This window comes from Stegostoma tigrinum, chromosome 30, assembly GCF_030684315.1.
Source record: "Stegostoma tigrinum isolate sSteTig4 chromosome 30, sSteTig4.hap1, whole genome shotgun sequence".
NCBI lineage: Eukaryota > Metazoa > Chordata > Chondrichthyes > Orectolobiformes > Stegostomatidae > Stegostoma > Stegostoma tigrinum.
Window position 1 is genome coordinate 21361021 of NC_081383.1, and position 22179 is coordinate 21383199.

At 39.6% G+C, this 22179-nt stretch overlaps 1 protein-coding gene across 10 annotated transcripts in view; it reads left to right on the top strand.

The window, feature by feature from the left end:
* The window catches only part of LOC125465836 (transcription factor 12-like), a 129315-nt gene that overhangs the window by 87778 nt on the left and 19358 nt on the right, over window positions 1–22179 (top strand). For 6 of the 10 annotated variants that reach the window (XM_048559738.1, XM_048559739.2, XM_048559733.2 and 3 more), the window contains 7 exons: window positions 3742–3844; window positions 6481–6620; window positions 10058–10205; window positions 14904–14968; window positions 15205–15283; window positions 16571–16644; window positions 20335–20541. In XM_048559738.1, coding sequence (XP_048415695.1) covers window positions 3742–3844; window positions 6481–6620; window positions 10058–10205; window positions 14904–14968; window positions 15205–15283; window positions 16571–16644; window positions 20335–20541 — 816 coding nt within the window. The remainder of the gene's footprint in view (window positions 1–3741; window positions 3845–6480; window positions 6621–10057; window positions 10206–14903; window positions 14969–15204; window positions 15284–16570; window positions 16645–20334; window positions 20542–22179) is intronic. The other 4 variants (XM_048559743.2, XM_048559735.2, XM_048559741.2 and 1 more) reach the window with 1 other exon arrangement.

A 22179-nucleotide genomic window follows, 5' to 3' on the forward strand; every position in this document is an offset into this window, starting at 1 on the left:
GACTCAGACCCAAAGATCTCTCTTTCTGTGCCATATGTCTCTGACTCCATGACTGTGTAATTCTAGAACTGCACGTAGCACTCCAGCTATGACCTAATCAATAGTTTGTACAAATTCAACATTGTCTGGCATTCCGATATGAAATCTGGGATATAACTTGTGTATTAATGGTCTTTTCTTATTGAAATCTATTTTAAAAGATTAATATTCCTGAATCATTCAGATCTTTTACTCTAATTTAAATAGTTGTATGAATGCTTTACTTTATTTTCCTAATTACTTATGCTTTATTTTCATTTGAGCTATTTTTCTTAATCACCCTGTTCAGAGATGTTATGACATACTTCTGGAGTAGGTGGGACTTGAACCCAGGCCTCTGGGTCTAGGGCAGGGACACTACCATTGCATCACAAGAGGACACATCAAATCCTAGAGCATAACTAACCATGACTAGAGATGAGTAACGATTTGTCTGTATTGCTAACAACACTCAAAAAGTATAATTTTGACCTGCTTTTGTAATCACCCTGCTCAGAGATGTTATTACACATCTCTGGAGCAAGTGGGACTTAAACCCAGGCCTCCAAGCTTTTCTTTGTTCAAATGTAATTTTTTTTTAACCTGCTGCCTCTGTAAACGATGTGCCTACGCACACTCTATTTATTATGTCCAGAAGTTAACATTGTAATGGCAAAAGTGGTGAGGGAGCAGACCTGAGTAGGACTAGAAAAATAATATTCCCCTGTCCCATTAAAAGGCAGGTAGAAGTAGGATCTTTTTCAGGTCCTGATTGAAGTATTTTTTTATTTGGTGTAAGTAGTGGAGCTATCACAAAGGTTTAAAGAAAAAGGTCAGAGAGTGGTAGTGAGTGCGCACTCGTGCAACCTCGCTGGGTTCGAATATCTTTCTAAGGATACTGGGTGTATCTACCTACCGTTGGCTGTTGGGTTTCAAAAAAAAAAGGGGGCCTGACGCCTTTTGTTTGAGGCCATTTTAGGGTTTGGCGTAACTAGAAGTGAATGAACTTTGAATAAAACGAATGAGTAAAGAAAGTATGACCTGGTGGGAGGTGGAGCTTAAAAGGAATTCAGCATTCAGAATGAAAAGGTGAAAATGTAAAAGTGATGAAAATTGTTGACTAAGAACTCAGTGCAGACGGGACAACTCTGAATAGGGGGGAAATTATGGTCTGGAAAGGAAGAAATTAGTTTTGTGGGGCCAGAACAGGCTGAAATGGTGGTCTACCACGGTAGAACCATTTTGTGGAGGTTCCAAAGGAAGATTGACTGAACTGTGCAGTTTTGGATAGTGGAAGTTGGAGACTGTGTAAAAGTGAGATTGCAAAAAGAGGTGATAGTCTTGAAATTGATGGCTTGATGTCTGGTGATGAGATCATGGACCATTGGACAGCAGGAGGTGGTATCGGAGATTTGGTATTTAGTTTGTTCAAAGTAAAGTTGGGTAGCTAAATAGCAGTTCCACTTAACATTGCCTGTGTTGGGCCTGTGAAAAGTGAAGTCCTGCAAGTTATGATGACATTAGTTTAGAGTCAGTGAATAGAGTAAGACAGTTGACTGAGCTGATGTCATGAAGAAAGGATGAGAGGCCAGAGAATGGAATCTGGGTAAAGCAAGAATTTTGAAGACCAGAGAAAGTGCCCACTCCTAGTTTAAGGTGGATGTGACCTAAGGGCTAACAAGGTGTAGAGCTGGATGAACACAGCAGGCCAAGCAACATCAGAGGAGCAGGAAAGCTGACATTTCGGGTGGTGGGGAAAGGGATTCTGAAATAAATAGAGAGAGGGCGGGAGGTGGATAGAAGATGTATAAGGGAGAAGATAGGTGGAGAGGAGACGGACAAGTCAAGGAAGCAGGGTTGGAACCAGTGAAGGTGAGTGTAGGTGGGGAGTTAAGGAGAGGATCGATCAGTCCAGGGAGGATGGACAGATCAAGGAGGTGGCATGAGGTTAGTAGGTGGGAGAAGGAGCTGGGGCTTGGGGTGGGACGAGTGGATAGGTGGAAGGAAGGACGAGTTGGCGGGGCGCGGATGAGCTGAGCTGGTTTTCGATGCTTTTGGGTGAGTGAGATTCTGAACTTTATGAAGTCCACATTGATACCATTGGGCTGCAGGGTTCCCAAGCTAAATATGAGGTAATGTTCTGCAACCTTCGCATGGCATCGTTGTGACACTGCAGGAGGCCCAGGATGGACATGTCATCCAAGGAGTGGGAGGGGGAGTTGAAATGGTTTGCGACTAGAAGGTGCAGTCGTTTGTCGTGAACCGAGCAAATTCCGCAAAGCAGTCCCCATGCCTCCACTTGGTTTCCCTGATGTAGAGGAGGCCACGTCAGAATCAGTGGATACAGTATACCACATTAGCAGATGTGCAGGTGAACATCTGCTCGAAGTGGACAGTCTTCTTGGGGTCTGGGATGGGGGGGTTTAGGTGTAGCACTTCCTGTGGCTGCAGGGAAAAGTGCCTGGTGTGGTGGGGCTGGTGGGGAGTGTGGAGCGGGCAAGGGAATCACTGGGAGAGTGGTCCCTCTGGAAAGCAGATAAGGGTGGGGAGGGGAAAATGTCTTTGGTAGTGGGGTCAGATTGCAGATGGCGGAAGTGCAGGATGATGATGCGTTGGATGTGGAGATTGGTGGGGTGGTTCGGGAGGACGAGGGGAAGTCTGTTTTGGTTGTTATTGCAGGGAGGGGGTGTGAGGGATGAGTTGCAGGAAATGCGAGAGACACGGTGGAGGGCAAGTTGTGGATTCCGCACACTCCCCTGCTGCTTGGCCTGCTGTGTTCATCCAGCTCTACACCTCGTTATCTCAGATTCTCCAACGTTGGCAGTTCCTACTATCTCTGTGACCTAAGGGCTCGTTGTTTTGCCGAGTCTTGAAATTTGAGGAAGGAGTATAAAGCATAGATTTGAAATGCCTTCCGTTGAAGGCCCTTTTTTCAAATAGTAAAATCTACAATATTATATAGAGTAAATGGTTGATATAATCCTTTTCTTAGAGGGGAATCTCTCAAGGTTGCTTTCACCTGGCATTCACTGCCAGCCTTGTGAACTAAGGGTTCCCCTAGTGATCTTCCTGTTACTCTGCGTCCACCTCCATTCTGTCACAGTTCTGAAGTGAGACCAGAAACCCACTTTGCTACATTCTCGTGCTAATTCTCATCAAAGCCACTTTTGACTGCTTCTTAACAAATCGCTTGACAATTTTAAGGTGGTTTACCCCACCTCATTTGAGAATCTGTAATAAGAATAAGGGTGAGGCCTTTTGAGGGCTGATATTTTGGTGGCCAGGCTTTTGAGGTTAATGGGGCTGGTTAAGCGGTGAATAAGTTGCTGCAAAATTCCCAGCTTTTGACCGGCTCTTTGAGCCATAGTATTTATATGGTCGGTCCAGATCAGTTTCTTGTAAATGGTAACCCTGAGGATGCTAGTAGGTAGTCTAACGATGATAGTGCCATTGACTGACTGATTCAATGAGAAATTATTTGCTTATTTCTCTGAGATGGTCATTGACTGCCACTGCAACAGGATGGGTTTACTTGTAATCTTTCTAATTATGGTTATGTAAACTGTAAAAAGATGTCTATTACAAAATGCTTAGATTTTATTGGGTGGGGGCGATGCTCAGTTATTTGGGTTTAAATGGCATTAAAAACTACAGAAATTTAACTAAAGACCTTGATTCAGTTTTTATCATTTTATTATCATTATATTCTGCCTTCCAATGCAGGTCTACGCATCAACATCAAGTGAAGAATACAGCAGAGATACATCTGGATATTCTTCATCCAAACCTTCAGGTTCTATATTTCCAGGCTCTTTCTATATTCAAGGTAAAAAGCTGATCATGGATAACTGAATCCATGACTTGTGAATGCTTTCTGTTTTCTCTTTAGTGAATTGCAATTCCTGATTCACAGTTTGATTAATAATATTGGGCATATTTTGAGTGCACAGCATTGCTTTTGTCTAGCCTTCTCTGTAAATGAACCCTGTCCTGACATAAATTAACTTTACAGGGTAAAAACAATGAGGAATTAAGTGCCAACAGGATAGGTTCTTCTTTTCTTTTTGTTCTCTGGGTATTGGAATAAATCATTCTAGCTCAAGAATACATGCAATTGCTCAAGTCTTTAGATGTAACTTTTCAAACCAGTTTTTGCCTCCTATCTTAGCCTGTGCACAATTTCTACTCTCTTTGCTTGCCCCTGTATAGGGCTTGAATCTTGACAAATAGTTTTGGTTAGGGGATTGAGAATGATTTGATTTATAAACATGATAGTTAAGGATGATAAGGTCTTGGAACAGTCTGCCTGGGGTACAAAAGAATTGTCAGTTAAGCTGTTGACTTTGGTTTTTCACCAATTGTCAATTGTGTGTTTTGGTACTGTTCTAATGTAAATAATTGCCACAGCACCAACCTCCTGGCTGACACTGAACCTTAATACCATCTCGCTCAGTTATTTTTCTGCCTGTTGTGCAGAGAGCAGTCTTCCAAAGTGTGTCCCATTTCGCTTGAGCACCTGTACAGCCTCAGAGTGGCCAATAATTTCTGTACATAAATTGCAATGTGAGCAAGTTAGATGAAGCAGACTCTACTGCAGTTGATTGTTTGTCCCACGTGGGTGGTTCAATTCAAGATTGCAAATGGAGCTTGCAGAACAGCTTTTAAGATGCGGGTTATATTCCCAATTTTTTTCTGTTTTATTTATATTTGACTAGCAATTTAGTACTAGCAGTTAGTCCTTCTAAACAAGGTATCTGTTATTAGACACAAATGAAAGTTCCTTTTCATCACCCCCAATAATGGTGCATCTTGAAAGTGGAAGGTGATATTGCAGAGCCTTAGATGGAACTTGCCCCTTATCGTGTCATGCTAACCTATAGCCTACCTGATAGTACACAAATTACTTCAAGAATGACTGATCTATAAACTAATGCCCACCAGGAACTTGATGAGGACCGTGAGCTAATTCATTTTTGCGAAAAGAAGAGTATTTCTGGGCTGGATGGGATTTATCCTAGGATTCTCTGCAAAGCTAGGGAGGAGACTGCAGAACCTTTTGGGTTTGACCTTTTATGTCGTCATTGTCTACAGGAATAGTGCCAGAAGACTGGAGGATAGCAAATGTCCCCTTGTTTAAGAAGGGGAGTAGAGACAACCCTGGTAATTATAGACCAATGAGCCTTACTTCGGTTGTGGGTAAAGTGTGGGAAAGAATTATGAGAGACAGGATTTGTATTCCTCTAGAAAGGAATAATTTGCTTAGGGATAGTCAACGCAGTTTTGTGAAGGGTAGGCCATGCCTCTCAAACCTTATTGAGTTCTTTGAGAAGGTGACCAAACAGGTGGATGAGGGTAAAGTGGTTGATGTAGTGTAAATGGATTTGATAAGCGTTTCATAAGTTACCCCACAATAGGCTAATGCAGAAAATACGGAGGCATGGGATTGAGGGTGATTTAGCAGTATGGATCAGAATTAGCTGTAAGAAGACAAAGGGTTGGTTGTGGTTGATGGGAAATGTTCTTCCTGGAGTTCGCTTACTAGTGGTGTACTGCAGAGATCTGTTTTGGGGCCACTGCTGTTCGTCATTTATAAAAATGACCTGGATGAGGATGTAGAAGGATTGGTTAGTAAATTTGCAGATGACACTAAAATCAGTGGAGTTGTGGATAGTGCAGAAGGATGTTGCAGGTTACAGAGGGACATAGATAAGCTGTAGAGCTGGGCTCCGAGGAGGGAAATGGAGTTTAACATGGAAAAGTGTGAGGTGAATCACTTTGGAAGGAGTAACAGGAATATACAAGATGATCACAGGATTAGATAGGGTGGACAGTGAGAGCCTTTTCATCAGATGATGATGGCTAGCATGAGGGGCCATAGCTCTAAATTGAAGAGTGATAGATGTAGGACAGATGTCAGAGGTAGGTTCTTTACTCAGTAGTAAGGGCGTGGAATGCCCTGCCTGCAGCAGTAGTAGACTTGCTAACTTGAACGGCATTTAAATGGTCATTGAATAAACATATGGATGATAATGGAATAGCGTAGGTTAGATTGGGCTTCAGTTAGTTGCACCAACCTGTGAAACCATTGAGGGCCGAAGCGCAGTACAGGTCCTGTAATGATCTATGTTCTATTTAGTGTTCTAATCTTACAACGACCACCTCCCCACCCTGAAAATAAAAGGAAAAACCTTAGCCTAGGTTCGACTTTGTAATGAAGTGTAGATAATTAAAAGGCAGTTTTCATCCTGCATCGATATGAACAAATCCCATTGACCACCTCAGCATATATCCACAGAATGCAATGAATAACTAGAAAGAAAATGATGCTTTACCAAAGAGTGATTTGGTTTACTTTTATTTTGTTTTAACTGTATACAAACTGACCAGGTAAGAGGGTGAATAATTAAACTTCTTGCTCCTGTATGCTATAGCTATGTAAGTAAGCTTCTTGTTACATTTTAGATGGTATTCCCAATGGTCCTGATGTTTGGACCTCATCCAGTGGAATAGGCCAACCGGGATATGGAAATTTGATGGCAAATTCTTCGCCCCATTTGTCCCAATCTGGTGGCTACAGCAACCTTCATTCACAGGAACGCCTGGTAAGTAAGGTTTGCCTCCAGCGCAGTGATCCTAGGTTGGAAATGCTTGTTGGTTTATTTTTGTTTTTATTTTTTCTCAGTATTTCTTTCACATTCCAGATGATTTTAGCCTATGGCAAAGCTGTTATGTGAAAACCAAACAATACCAAGTCTAGTTGCACAAGTTTATTCACGCGTTACATTATCACTGAATCATTTAACTCCTGCTGAACTATTAAAGGTCCGCTTTGATAGCCTTATGGAGAAAGATCCCCTTCGATTAGTATGTTGATTCAGTTTTATTCAGCAACCAAAGCAGCTTTAGGACTGCTATTAAAAACTCTTATTAAACAAACTCAGCAGAATTTTGGAGTTCATTGCGGATAAATGTGAGGTGATTCACTTCGGGAGGAATAATAGGAAGGCAGAATGCTGGGTCATTGGAAAGATTCTTGGTAGTGTGGATGTGCAGAGGGATCTTGGTGTCCATGTACATAGATCCCTGAAAGCTGCCACCCAGGTTGATAATGCTGTTAACAAGGCTTACGGTGTGTTAGGTTTTATTGGTAGAGGGATTGAGTTCTGGAGCCATGATGTCATGCTGCAACTGTACAAAACGCTAGTGCGGCCTCACCTGGAATATTGCATGCAGCTCTGTTCGCCCCATTGCGGAAGGATGTGAAAACATTGGAAAAGGTGCACAGGAGATTTACCAGGATGTTGCCTGGTCCGGAGTGAAGGCCTTTATGAAGAAAGGGTGAGGGACTTGGGTCTGTTCTCATTGGAGAGAAGAAGGCTAAGAGGGGATTTAATAGAGACATACAAAATGATTAGATAGAATGGACAGTGAGAGTCTTTTTCCGAGGATGATGACGTCAGCTTTTACGAGGGTGCATAGCTGCAAATTGAGGGGTGATAGATATAAGACAGATGTCAGATGCAGGTTCTTTACTCAGAGAGTGGTAAGGGCGGGCAACGCCCTGCCTGCCAATGTAGTTCACTCAGCCACATTAGGGGCATTTAAACAGTCCTTGGATAAGCATATGGATGATGATGGGATAGTGTAGGGGGATGGGCTTGGATTAGCTCTCAGGTTGGTGCAACATCGAGGGCTGAAGAGCCTGTTCTGCACTGTATTGTTCTAATGCTCTATTTATGGTTTAGCAATTTGCTTGGAATGTTTAATGGCCAATTTCTTTATATTTATTATCTTGAGTAATTTTTATTACAGAATGATTATATATTAGGCACTAGTCAATTGTATAGATCTCAAAATGCATATCACATTGAATTATTTCTGAAAGTTATATAAACATCCACTATTAATGCTAGCAGAGTTCGACACCACCTTTTTTCCCTTTTGTCAACTTACCCCATGAAAAATAATGTTCATTTTTAGCATATGGCTATTTTTATCCCAAATGATTTTCTTGGTCCAGTGACATGTTGATTGTTCGGGTTGAAGGTCATTTCAAGGAGTATCAAAATGAGGATATTTTAAACTGCATTCCATGAGTCACGCTCCCTCATGCTTGGCTGGGGCTAAACCACATTAGAAAATAATGAACCATCAAACGCCAACTTTTTAAATTTGGTTTTTAATGAAATTATTGTTAAATTACAGTTACTTTTTATTGGTTTACAGCAAAAATTAAAGCTGTAACACTAACTGAAAGTTCATTCTTGACTTTGCGTGCAGTGCAAGTTTTTGATATTTATCAGCCAGAAATTTTCATGTTTGGTTTTGGGTCAGTAGGAGCAGGCACAGCATGAAAGTGAAAAGTTAGTAATAATTTTGGATTTTGCAATAAACTCGCAGCCCATTCACATTTCTGTAAGGTGAGAAAAATGGAATTCCTCTTCCTCTTGGAAATCTTTTGTATACTTTTACTCCACTTCTTGTAGCCCGAGATATTCATAGTGGTAAGCTGAAAGACTGAAACAAACAGATTAAACAGTGTAAGTAAATATATCAACAGTGCTCAACCACTTATATTTCTGCAGTTGTTGACTGATCTGGATTTTCATCAATGTTAGGGAAAGATACCAGCCTGACTTTTATTTTTGTCTCTCTTGCTCTCTGCACTACCAGCACCATGTTTTTGTTTATGTGCCTGGTCTTCAGGCAATATAGTAGACAGACTTTTTTTTAAAAACCTGCCTTTATGGCCATGAAGCAATTGTATTTTTTTTTCACCTAGAAAGCAAGAGATACAGTTTGCAATGAATGTAATACATTGGACAGTACAACCTATTTGTTATTTAGGATATAGAAGTCACATTAAAAGTTTGGAGGTCAGATGATTTTTCCAGATTTGTATGTAACAATGCCCTTAGTCTCAACCTCCAGGAAGCATTGTGATTGTGCTGTGAGAAGTTTCTATTTTCCACCATAGCCATCCTCTCGAATTGTAAGTTCTGATTATTACTGAGCTTTGCTGCTTTCACATTTCAGTTCCTCATAAATGAGCCATATAGTGACAGCCAAATTTGTTTCGCTTAGTTTACCGAGTCCGCTTGAGCCTGACCTACCATTCGGTGGTAGTGTAGTAAATCTGTACCAGATCTTCATTTACCTACTTTGTTTCTATATTGCTAAATACCATAAACAAGCCTCCTGCATGCTACTGAATGTGTCTGTCTCTTGGAGCTGGAGTTTAGTGCAAGAAAATGTGTTAAAAATGGTCATGGTTTGTTCTGTTAGTTTCTCGATCGACTTTGAGAATCACAATATTTGAAAATGCTCTAGGTAGTTGATGGATATCTTAACATTTCTAGTTTGAAATACAGCTTAGTGGTATGATGGTTCGAAATCCTTATGTTTTTGTTTTCATCTTTTTGTTCTAATTCCACAAATTCTGTTATAATATGCACTTGTTTGTAGCCTCTTCAAAGATGTGGCACCAGGGTAACTTAGTAATGTACTGCTAGTAAACTCGGTGAGAGCCAGGGAATCCTCCATGCTTTTTTTCTTCTGTAATTAAACGTTGCCCTCGTTATTTTGCAAAGATGGCATGAGTGAGATTAGAAGCCTCCAAGAGAAATCATGGATATGAACTCATTGTTGTGCCAACTGTAGTTAAGCCATTTTTAGTTTTTGAACTTTCCTTTCACGATATGTTGAAAATGTGTAATAAAAGTTTTTTTATTAGTTCTAGGGGACAGAGATTGCACACATGAAGTTAGGAATATATACTGTGCACATACTAACTTAATGGATTGCACCTTGATCCAAGTATTGAATAAGGGGAAAGTTTTAAACCAGCTTTAGTTTCATGATGACAATTTCCTTCTACCTGTTGACTTATGGATTTTTTTATTTAAAAAGCAAACTTTCTATCTTCAAATGTGTTTTTTAACACTGATAGTAATTGCCTTGAGCAATTGGTATTACCACATACTTTCAGCACTTGGGAAATTTGGTGAATAAGCTTTGTACCTCTACAATTTTTTTGCAGAGCTACCCAATACACAGTGTGCCATCAACAGAAGTTAACGGAAGTCTTCCATCTATGTCTGGTTTCCACTGTTCCAGTAATGCAGGTTCAACTGCATATGGTGTTTCATCTCACACACCGCCAATCAGTGGGACAGAAACCATCATGAGTATGTATGGCTTTTAATGCATGATTTCTATAAATCTTTTGAACTGTTCAGCACATGTCCTTTTTTATTCAGTTACCATTGTTAAAGCTTTCATTTTATAGTCCCAAGTTTACAAGGTACCAACTTAAATGTTATTGTCGGTTTTGCATTGAACTGATTGTCGGGGCTTTTCAAATTTCATTCATTGGACGTGAGCATCACTAGATGGGCCAGAATTTATTACCCAATCCTGTGTGCCCTGAGAAGGTGGTGGTGAGCCACGTGAACTGCAGCCATCCATTTTGGTGTCAGTAAATCCATAATACTATTAGGGATTTCCATGTGATTGAATCAATGACACTGAAGGGACAACGATGTATTTTCAAATCAGAATGGTAGTGGCTTGGAGGGACACTTGGAGGTGTTATCCCCATACATCTGCCTTTATCCATTTAACCGATGATGGTCATAGGTTTGGTAGGTGCTGTCTTAGGAGCACTGGTGAATTTCAGCAGTGCATTTTGTAAATGGTGCACATTGCTGTTATGGAGCATTAGTGGTGGAATGACCAATTGTTTGTGGATGCACTGTCAATTATGCAGGCTACTTTGTCCTGAATGGTAGACCTTAAAACAGTAGGAAATAGGAAGGAGAAACGAGGTTTTCCTTCGTGCACCTTTACTACAGCCGAAGAGGCCTGCACTAAGTTTTTAAGCATTTCCGAAGGTTATTTTTCGTTTTCAGAACGAATCGTTTTGCTGAATGCAGTGCTCCTTTCCTTTACAACAATTGCTGAAAAATGCTTTGTGTAAAGAATAAAGATGTTTTCTCAGACATTTCACAAGTACAAACAAGATCCCGCCATAATCTATAGGCCAAGCAACATCAGGAGCAGGAAAGCTTGACGTTTTGGGGCGGGACCCTTCTTCAAACCCTCCTTCCTTCCCTTTTTCTGAAGAAGGGTCCCAACCCGAAACGTCAGGCTTTCCTGCTCCTCTGCTGCTTGGCCTGCTGTGTTCGTCCAGCTCTACACTGTGTGTTATCTCATTCTCCAGCATCAGCAGTTCCTACTATCTGCCTGCATATTCTGTTTTCTGTTGTTTAGCTTTGTCTTTCTCTTTGGGTCTGAGTTGGTTAAAGCATTTCCGTAAGACAAAATGGTAAAACTAATTGGCCTTGGTTGAACCTGATTATTAAACTCAGCATCCAAGCTTGATTTGTTTAAGCTAATGTAAATTGTTTTGCATGGTTTATAATTTTTTTTTGGTCTACACATGGAATTAATTTATATTTGACCTGACTGAAATTGTTAAATGTTTTGATCTTGTAGACATTGAGGTGAGGGCTGGTTTAGTTAGTTGGCTAGACTGCTAGTTTGTGCTGTCGAGTGATGCCAGCAGCGTGTGTTCAATTCCTGCAGAGCTGAGGTTACCATGAAGGATTTTCCTCAATCTCTCTCCTGAGGCTCCGATTAAACCACCTTCCGTCCTCTCTCTAATTCTGAGAGAGAGAGAGAGAGAGAGAGAGACCGTATTGTGACTTTAAGAAGCAAAACTTGTAGCAAATTTGCAAAACTCACTGTAGGAAATCTCACCCTTGTAATCAGAAAAAGATTACCATTCGTCGTGTTGCATTTCACTTAGGGCATGGTTTGGCCATGATCCATTTTACAGCATAAAAGTACCAAAAATTTTTGGCTGTACGAATTGCAAATCTGCTAGTTTAAAAACAAAATTGGCATGAAATATTAGTACGTAAGAACAATTCTCCAGTAAAGTAAGACGGTAGTATAACTCATTGATGGGGTGGGGAGTGGGAAGTGAACTCTTGATCATGTTGCATTCCACTGACACCCAGTACAATCATATCTAATCGTCATTTTGCAAAGCTCCATATTGTAATGTATTTCTCCAAGTAAGTCACAATGCCATTGTAGAATTTATTGCATAAAAGTGACTTTCCTTTTACACAAATTTTGTACCTCAAGTTAATATTAAACCTAGTTAATTCAGAAGACACTGCCTAAATTCAACATGCAGGAATTCCTCAGAACACATCTAACTTTCTGGGCCAAATGATGTCTGGATTCCAACTGTAATAAGAAATGTTAAATATTACATTCTGCTAACACTTGGAATATAATTTCTGGATATCCAGAAATGTATGCATGAAAATCAATTTCATTGTCTTCTGAAGAAGGTGAGAAAATCCGTTAGACAATGATAATTTATTGAGTTAGGCAGCTACTAGCCAATGAGGAGAAATTCCTTTTGAGATGGTAGTATTCAATGCAAGTTATGTTGAGGATGTACAAGACCTTGATGAGGCCTTTTCTGGAGTGCTGTATCCAGTTCTGGTTGCCTGGTTAAAGGAAGGATATTATTAGGCTAGAGAGTGGAGAATTTCAAGACTATGGGGCATATTTTTAGTTTGCAAGGAGAAAGATTTGAGGGGAAAAAAGAGACATGGGGCAATTTTTTTTAGTGATCAGTGTGTGGGATGAACTTGCAGAGGACGTGGCGGATGCAGGTGCACTTACAATGTTTAAAAGACATTTTGGATAAATACATGGTTAAAATCTTTGGAAGGATATGGGCCAAGTGTGGACAGATGGGGTTAGTTTAGGTTAGGATTATGGTCAGCATGGACTGGTTAGACCGAAACTGTCTGTTTCTGTGCTGTATATAACTCAGACTTTATAAGTTGATGTCATATTGAATTAATTATTTTTCACGTAGAGAGTTGTAAGTTATCATGTGGAGTCACATGTATTTTATTAGAAATTTGACAAAGGTTCTACCTGCTAAAACAAGTTGCATGTAGATATAGATAAAGGATTCACTTCCTTTCCCTGAATTTCCATAATCTTTGTGATATTCACCACTTGCTAAACCTTATACTTCTGAACTTCCATGATGATGGGTTCTTCTGTTGCTTTTTTCTGCTTTCCCTGTAATTTTTCATGCTTGGAACCTACTCTTAGATATTTAAAAACCTTTCTGAATTTTGTTTTTGATAAAGGAAAAGGAGTATGTGATGCTAATATAGATTTCTTTACTGTTCCTCTGCTGCATTGCTCCTGCTGGTGATCGCAGTGGAAAATTGACCACGGGCCCTTGGATGTGAGTTGGGAGGGATCACCCAAGTTGGAAGTTCTTTAAAAGGATAGGCATTCTTTATGATTTTCTTTTATGCCAAACCTTTTTCTCCTTAAAGTGAATCCATTTATCCCACCTGTAATGGGGACTATGTTTACAAATGGAGTGAGAACATTGTAGCATTGATTCTGAACTTGCACTCCTTTTGGGCACTGACTATATTGCAGATTGGTAAACCAGTGCTTCGAGGTGAATACACATTTGAAATGAGACAGTGTTATAGCCTAGCAAATGGGCAACTTTAGGAGTTTCTGCAGGTGCAGAATAAAGTGGAAATGTAGATGTTGCTGACCGTGATCCGACGCTCATTCAGAGGGCATGCTGTCCAGCTCCTAGTCCCAGATGCAATCAACAGGATATTGATGATTTGACAGGGGCTTCCACTATTACATTAATGGTCTCATTGTGAATACCTTAAAAGAAAGGTACACTCAGTTGAATGAGGTTTACCTGGGTTTTTAAACAGTAAATTAACTTTGTAATTACTGATAAAATCTTTTTCCTGGGAAGTTAGAGTGTCCAATTTATCCATTGTCAAAAAATAATTGAACTTTTAAAATATGTTTAAATGTTTGGAATAATATGAAGCAAAAATAATTGGTCACCATTTACTTCATTATCTGAAAATTAAGGATAAAGTGCTTTAGGCTTCAATATATTTGGCTACTTTACATGCTTTTTGGCTTTGCTACTGATGTTGCTGGACACTTAAAGATCCCCTTGATTTGGTATCAGATTTGAATTTGCTGTCAGGAAAGGAAAAATCCTTGTCATAGAGTTGGCTAGACCTCCATGGAGAACTTTTTAAGGTCAGCCGCGGTGCCATGCCTTGCCTCTTAGCACAAAATCCAAGCCATAATCTTTTCATACAAGTGGAGGTGTGGACTTGTTTAATCTGGGTTGTAAACCATTGATGCAATAGCTTTGGTAATCTTCAATGACAAATCACTTTTAAAATAATTGGTCCTTCTAAGTACCTTGCATATAAAGGGTGGGGGAAAGCAATCAGTACAGATCTTAGGAGTGAATTGAAGAATGATCTTATAGGGTGGATTGGAGTAACATTCAGCAGATTTTGGGTCACTTGAAAGTAAATTTTCATTGTGCCCTAACTTTGTGGAGGTTGTGGTGTCCTGACTTCAAAACAGTGAACCATTAATATATCTGATCTAACTGCTCAGTCTATTTGTCACTGTGCACAAATGGAGTATTGTATTTGCCTATTTTGTCCTTTTTAAATGAGTTTCCATCTTTGTGGTGTCATTCAAACTTTACAGCTTTTCACCGTTGTCCATCGCTTTATTGTTAAATTTTGTTAACTAAATTAACTGCTTTATTTATGTTAGCCATATTTAATTACTTGAACATCATTTGTATTTGTATCTTAGTCTTTAAGAAATAAATGATGAGGCCTTTGAAAACTGCATGCTTCTGTTAAATTGATTTAATTAAATAATGGATTCATGTAGTTTTTGAATTCAGATACATCTGTTAGCCTAACTTAAAATATTTATTGTATTTACCTGGGGGTTGCCTGTTAATGTATCTATTCTGGTTTTAGCTAACAGAGGAAGCTCAGCTGGCAGCCCACAAACCTGTGATGCACTGGGAAAGGCTCTAGCCTCGGTAAGCTTGCATAATAAGTCATTTTAAAGTAAGGATTTAGTTAAAGGTCTTTAATTAACATGAATCAGCTTATTGCAGATTAGAATTTTGTATGCAGCTAAATTTAGATTGGTACTTGAAATGTAGTTAACAAACATTACAATGTTCGGTGTGAATTCAACCTCCATGAGTGCAATTAAGTAAGCTGTTTTTCTGTTGAAAAGAATAACTTCATTTTAGCCATTAATGTTTTCCAGATCTATTCACCAGATCACACCAGCAATAACTTCCATTCAAATCCATCAACACCAGTTGGGTCTCCACAGGCAATTGCAGGTAAATTGTGGCTTTGTTTTTCGCCCATGAGTTGATTTTAAAATTCAAGTGTTCTCTTTCAGAATGTCATGGTTAGCATTTGTCCAAGCCATTAAACTGGAAATGTGTAGACATAGTTGTTCCATTAAACTTAAATATAGTGCAGTTGCACCATCTAATGGTCGAAGCTTAAATTGAAGCAATTTTTAAATAGAATGTAATTGGTATTTTCTGCTTTCAGTCATTGCATGGGATGTGGATATGCTCATCAGGCCAGCATTTAATATCACTCTTTCACCTTTTTAATGGTGAACAATTGCAGCTTGTATTACAAAGAACAAAGAAAATTACAAAGAAAAGCACAGGAACAGGCCCTTTGGCCCTCCAAGCTTGTGCCGATCAAGATCGTCTGTCTAACCTGTCATCTATTTTCTAACGGTCTGTGTCCACTTGCTCCCTGTCCAAATATATCGTAAAAGACGCTAACATGTCTAGGTCTACCACCTCTGCTGGCAACGTGTTCCAGGCACCTACCACCCTACGTGTAAAGAACTTTCCACGCATATCTCCCTTAAACTTTCCTCCTCTCACTTTGAACTCATGACCCCTAGTAATTCAGTCCCCCACTCTTTGTGGGGGGGTGGGGGGGGAAAGAGAGGAGAGAAGCTTTTTGCTATCCACCCTGTCTATACCCCTTATGATTTTGCAGACCTCAGTCGGGTCCCCCCTCAATCTCCATCTTTCTAATGTAAATAATCCTAATTACTCAACCTCTCTTCATAGCTAGCACCCCCCATACCAGGCAACATCCTGGTGAACCTCCTCTGCACCCTCTCCAAAGCATCCACATCCTATATTGTCTAGGTATTCCTTTTTTTCTGCTGTTAGGGAGTGAATTTAAGGATTTTGACCCATTGACAATGAAAGATTAGTCATATATTTCCAGGCCTGGATGGTGAATAACATGGAATGAGACTTGAAAGTGCTGTGTTCTCTTGTGATTATTGCCCTCATTCTTCATGATAGCGATCGTAGCTTTGGAAGATGCTGTCAAAGAAGTTCCAGGAGGTTGCTGCAGTGTAACTTGTAGGTGAAATGCCTTACAATCAGTGTATACTATTGGTGAAAGGAGTGAATGGTGATCAACAGAGATATAAATATTGAAGAACTTAGGCCGCTCTGTAATGTGGTGCATCTTTACTGAAAGTTCTAGGTCTCAGAAATGGATCCAGTCAGAATTAAGTAAACCATTTTCACTTTAAGATTGTGGAATTGATTTTGAGTAAACTAGTAGTTATCATTTTATAGGTACAGGTCAGTGGTCTAGATCTGGAGGCCAAGGTGCTTTATCGCCGAATTATGAAGGAACAGTACATAATCTGGTAGGATTTTCATACATAATTCTTCTACTTTGTTTCAAAAATTATAACTTATGTAACATTTTTAATTCATTTAGTTTTGTTTGTCAAAGAGCAACTCAATAGTATAAACACTTCTCATGAAAGTGTAATGTGTGTCATCCTCATCAGTATCACTTGAGGTTTTAAATTGTATTCTTGGCAAATTTGTACAACAGTGTTTTTTAGATGCTTTGCTTTGTGGAATTTATAATGTTACAGTTGTCACCTTTCTGTGTGAGCCATTTGAGTCCGAACAGACTCGAGCAGCTACTTCTATCGCTGCCGCGCTCCCTGGGTGTTGCTGTCGCACGCGTTCATGTTTGTGCTGTCTGGGTGTCAATCTGTCACACACTCTGTCTCCCTGTGTCTCTCATGCTGTCCTGAGTCCAGACATATTCCACGCCGAAAATTATTTTGGTAAAATTGAAGTGGTCATTTTTGGTTCTTGCTGTGGTGGGCTCCCAGGCTGTCACCTCATGCTTAGCCCAGAGGTGCATGCCTCAATGACCACCTTTGTTCCTTGAGTTGAGCTTCCATTTTCACATCTATATCTGTCACCTGAACTAATTGTGTATTCAACCCTACTTCTCCCACTCCTGTTTCAAGGCAATAGTCCGTATATTTCTCATCTCCGCAACTTGCTTTCCTTTTAGATCAGAAAAGAGAAAAGCAGAATGAGGCCATTTGGCCCATTGAATCTGCTCTGCCACTCCATGCTGGTTCATGTTTCTCAGCCCCATTCTCTTGCCTTCTCCCTGTAACCCCGGTCCCCTTGCCAATAGAGAATCTATTTCTATCTTAAATGCAGTCAATGAATTGTCCTCCATAGTCCTGTACAACAAATGAGTTTCACTCATTCACCATCCTCTGGCTGAAGAAAGTCCTCCTCATCTCAGGTCTAAAAGGTCATCCCTTCATTGAGACTGTGCCCTTGGGTGTATAGTCTCTCGTACCGAGGGAAACATCATCTCCATGTCCACATTATTCGGGGCCCCTCGGTATTCTATAATTCTTTGCTGGCTAGTTGTCTTCATCTACTGCACCCTGTAATCTGTTCAGAGTATGACGATCCCCATCCTTACCAAACTTCATCAACGTCCCATTCTGAATTATTAGAATATTGCACTCATGATTATCCGTATCCCAGCTTTACCTCTTGAATGTTCTTTTATTGTGTAAATTTTGGACATTTGATGTTCCTTCACTCAATTTATAATGTTTACTGTTCGTTTTCTACTTCTCGGTCACCAAGTGTGTTCTCTTTGGGCTCCAATACACCTACTGTCTAGAACGTCCCCTTAAAATTACACGCTTTACAGCCCCTCCCAGGTTTTCACATTCTTAAAGTCTTTTGTGTTTGTGTGCTTTTTCACCACAGTCCCTGCTCCTTTTTTGACTTTTTAAATTCAACCTCATGCCTCTATTTTATTAAATAGTCTTTAATGCATTGTAAGACAAGTTATGTTACACTTGTCTTTAGAGAATCTTTGCTTGGAAATGTTGATCCAGTGGATTGGAGGAAATGTGACGAGTAAGAGAAGCTTTGTTTCTTTAAAGTCGTTTTTTTTTAAACTGGTGAAAGGTTGGTGGCTTTGTGGATGGCTTTAGTCCGTTTTATAAAGTAAAAAGAATGCATAGTTTCTGGATTTAAACTGTTTCATCAAAGTACAGATAGTTCTCCAATAACTCAATAGTTGCATTCTTGTGTGACCTCACACTTTGGAAAATCACTGGGGAAAATAATGTTATAGGAAAATAGTTGCACCTGTACCACAGAGTTCGCGTTATCTAAACAACATCTCATTATTCACCAATTTGCGTTAACTAAACACACACAATATAGCAGAAATATCTATTAAGTGTGATGTGATCTGGTGGTTCAAAAATGTTAATTCCTCCTTGGCAAATGTTATGTTATCAAACTAGAAATATTGCCATTGAATTTTGTTCTGTCTATCAAGTGGTACAACTGTGTGCAGTAGCAAACTTGTCTTCTCTACAAAACACTACTTAGAATAGCTAAAGATTTAATGCCTGTTGTATTTGTGTCCCATCTTTAAACCTTCAATATTTTGACATTTTGCTTCCACACTGTTCGGAATTTCAATCTTGCAAGAGTAATTCACGTTAATAAGCATAACACAATGGTGAAAGCTGTCAACCCAATAACATAAAACCAAGCAGGTACTTGGAGTTTCTTAATACTTTGTATCTGCTTTGGAGTGATTGCTTAAAAGAGGAACTTGCGTTTCAAGCAAACTAAACTGAAAAGTTGTCATCAAGCCAAATTTGATCAGTCCTATCTGTGAACCTGCTTTTTGTAATCAGGTGATGAAAAACACTATATAAACCTATTTTCTTTGCATCTGACAAGACTTTTTTGCTGGAATGGAGATCCTCAAGTGCCAACAACCCTTTGATATCTGCCAATATTTGGTTAATGCTTCAGGTCTGCATTCTTGCCTTCACTGAGAGGCTTTGATGCTCCATCTGAGTCTGGGTAACTTGGCAGTGAATTGAACTGGGCACCTCATCTGTTTAGTTTTGTACCACAACACTCGTGGTTTTACCAGAAAGGTGTCGAAGTTCTCTGAGGTCCTAATAGTGAGCAACTCACCAGTAATTATCCTGCATTAATCTTACAGGCTTAGACACTTGCTCCAGTGTTACACTGCTAGGAGCAAGTTTCCTATGTTGAAACCATTACTGTTAGTTTGTTCTTCGCATTTTTGGTTTGGAGCTGAGAGTTGAAGTTGAGAATTGAACTTTGAACAGCAGGTAGACAGACTGGAGGCTGGGAGAAGACAGCAAGCCAGACAGCATTTTGAAGGAAAGGAGAAGTCAACGTTTTGGGTATTGTCCTTTTTCAGGACTGGATGTGGAGTGGGGGCTGCTGCAGATAGAGGGGGAAGGAGTGGTAGCAGAACGGTGGTGATAGAGGGACAGTGGTAGTTGGTGCAACTGGTTGGTCGACATGAGGGATGATTCCAACTCATCTACGACAACTCTGACATCCTTCACCCAAGGATGTACAGGTTAACCTGTCTTTGTACGGTTTTCCACTTTACCCTCAAGAACAGATCTCTGTAGCTTTTCAGCTCTGATTAAGTGGCCAAAATGGCTTCCTTTCTGGATTTTTTTTTTAGTTCTTGCTCCTGAAATTTCAAGCACCTCTTTGTGTCTTATGGCTTTTTGGCATATGTCTTGGCATCCAAATTTCAAAGGCTTCTCTTTCTCTTTTCTGTAGATCTTACTTTATTGTCCAACCAAGAAAGTGGATAGAATTTAGCCCTTAAGAATCTTTCCTTGTTGGCACCATTTCAAGATGGACATCTGGTGATGCTCCCAATCAACCTCTTTTGCTTTTATTGTTCTATTACAATTATTAGAGCAGTATTGTATTGATATAGTGCTTTTCATTGAACTGAAACTCGTAAATTCTTGACAAACCTGTGAGGTACATATTTGGCTTTTCCAACCTATATATAGGATATAACCTTGTAGATTAGCGAGCATAATATAATTGCAAATTTCTTAATTTATACATTTCACATAAGTACAATATTTGGTCTTAACTGTACTAAATTTGCAGCAGTTGTCAAAACAGGTTAAAGGTATGCTGTGTAATTAACAATTTTTAAAAAAACTTTGAACCGTTCATTTCTTTCTAAGCAGCAGAATAAAATGGAGGATCGACTAGACCGACTGGATGATGCCATTCATGTTCTACGTAGTCATGCTGTTGGATCTGCAACTGCCATGCCTGGTAGCCATGGTGACTTGCATGTGTTAATAGGACCATCACACAATGGCCCAGTTGGAGGTATAGGTCCAGGATTTACACCCCCAGGACTGATGTCAGCCAATAGGCATTCAATGGTGAGAGTTATTCCTTCATAATTTATATATACAAGTATTATTACGTTCTAGTGAACAAGAATGAATTTCTGTGCAGAAACTGATAAGTCACAAGGTTATTTCCCCCATAGCAGAGTTTCAAAGTGAAGTTTGCTTTAGGTGGTGGTGTTGTTATTGTCATCGGAATGTATCTAACATTTACACGGTGTCATCTTATCAAAACTCCTTGTAACCATCAGGATTCCAAGGGTTAAGCTTCATTCATGTCACTTAATAAAAAAAGTTGACAGTGTTTGTCTGCTCACGAATTTTTATATAATGTTCTATTATGTAGAATTGATCATATTCTTTGCAAAATTTCTCTTGTATTTTTGATCCTTTGCAAATGTAAATATGATCTCCTTCCAAACAGCTGAGCCAGGCATGATGCATCCTTTTCTCCTGCTTTGAAACTTCCTTCACCTACTTCGCTGGCCTATGTTGTAGTGCAGTTGTTTTGGGATTCTAGCTTCTATTTTTGTCTGCAGCAATGTGCAGGTGAAAACGTTCCTTTGTTCTTGCATGGCTTTCTCTAAAGTTAGCAGTTTAGACAAATTGTGAAGTATCTTTGTGAAAGCTGGCTGAGTTCTTTTTTGACTTTTCAGTTGTTTGAGAGAGTGTATTTACGATAACCGTTAGACTCTAGTTTCAAAATAATAAATCATTGCACATCTTAGCCTCAGTCAAAGATAAGCAAAGAACATGATGTAACTTCCTGCAATGCTGGTTCTATTCGAGATTGTCAAGGCAGACGTCCTGTATCTTTGTGAGGTGGCTAACTGAGTATCTGTCTAAATATAGAATCACAGTTGCAGTTCTGAAGTATCTGTTTCATTTTATCGTATCTTTTATTTGTTTTCAGGATGAGTCCTATGTCAAAACTCAGAGTTGAGGCCAAATATTTGTCTATCCAATTTGAAAACTGGTTCATTTTCCTGGTGTTCAAATTGAACAACTAAAATAGACATGTTTTAATAACAGATTTGGTACAAACACTGCAGATCCAATTTTAGCCGATTTAGAGATGGGAGCACAAACTCAATACATGTGCAGTTTCTCTTGATACAAATGTTGCATTTCAGTACAGGGTTTACTTAGCACTGGTGAATTTTGGGATGCACAATGTAAATGAAGTACTGAAATTAGTGAGTCAGAAGAACATGGAACAATGCAGCACAGTACAGGCCCTTCAGCCCATGATGTTGTGTTGACCTATTATCGTACTCTAAGACCAAACTAACTGCAAACTCTTCATTTTACTATCATCCGTGTCCATAATGTATCAGACTTTACCACCACCACTGGCAGTGCATTCCATGCATCCACCACTCTGGGTAAAAAAACTATTGATTTAGTCCTTCATGGTCTCAGTACATCCTAGCCAGTAAAATTTACTTTTAAGTTAAGCCACTGTTGTGGACAAAACAGCAGCTAAGTCGGTCACAGGAAGAACCTGTAAGCAGCAATGATCATAATTCTCATTGTTTTTAAACTGGCATTGATCAAGAGAGTGTATTGTTCACGTAACCCAGAGAACTCGCTTGGTGTTTTTAGATATGTTAAACCTCGACCAGAAATGGCACATGGAACTTTAGTTCACTATTTCACCCAAATTACAGT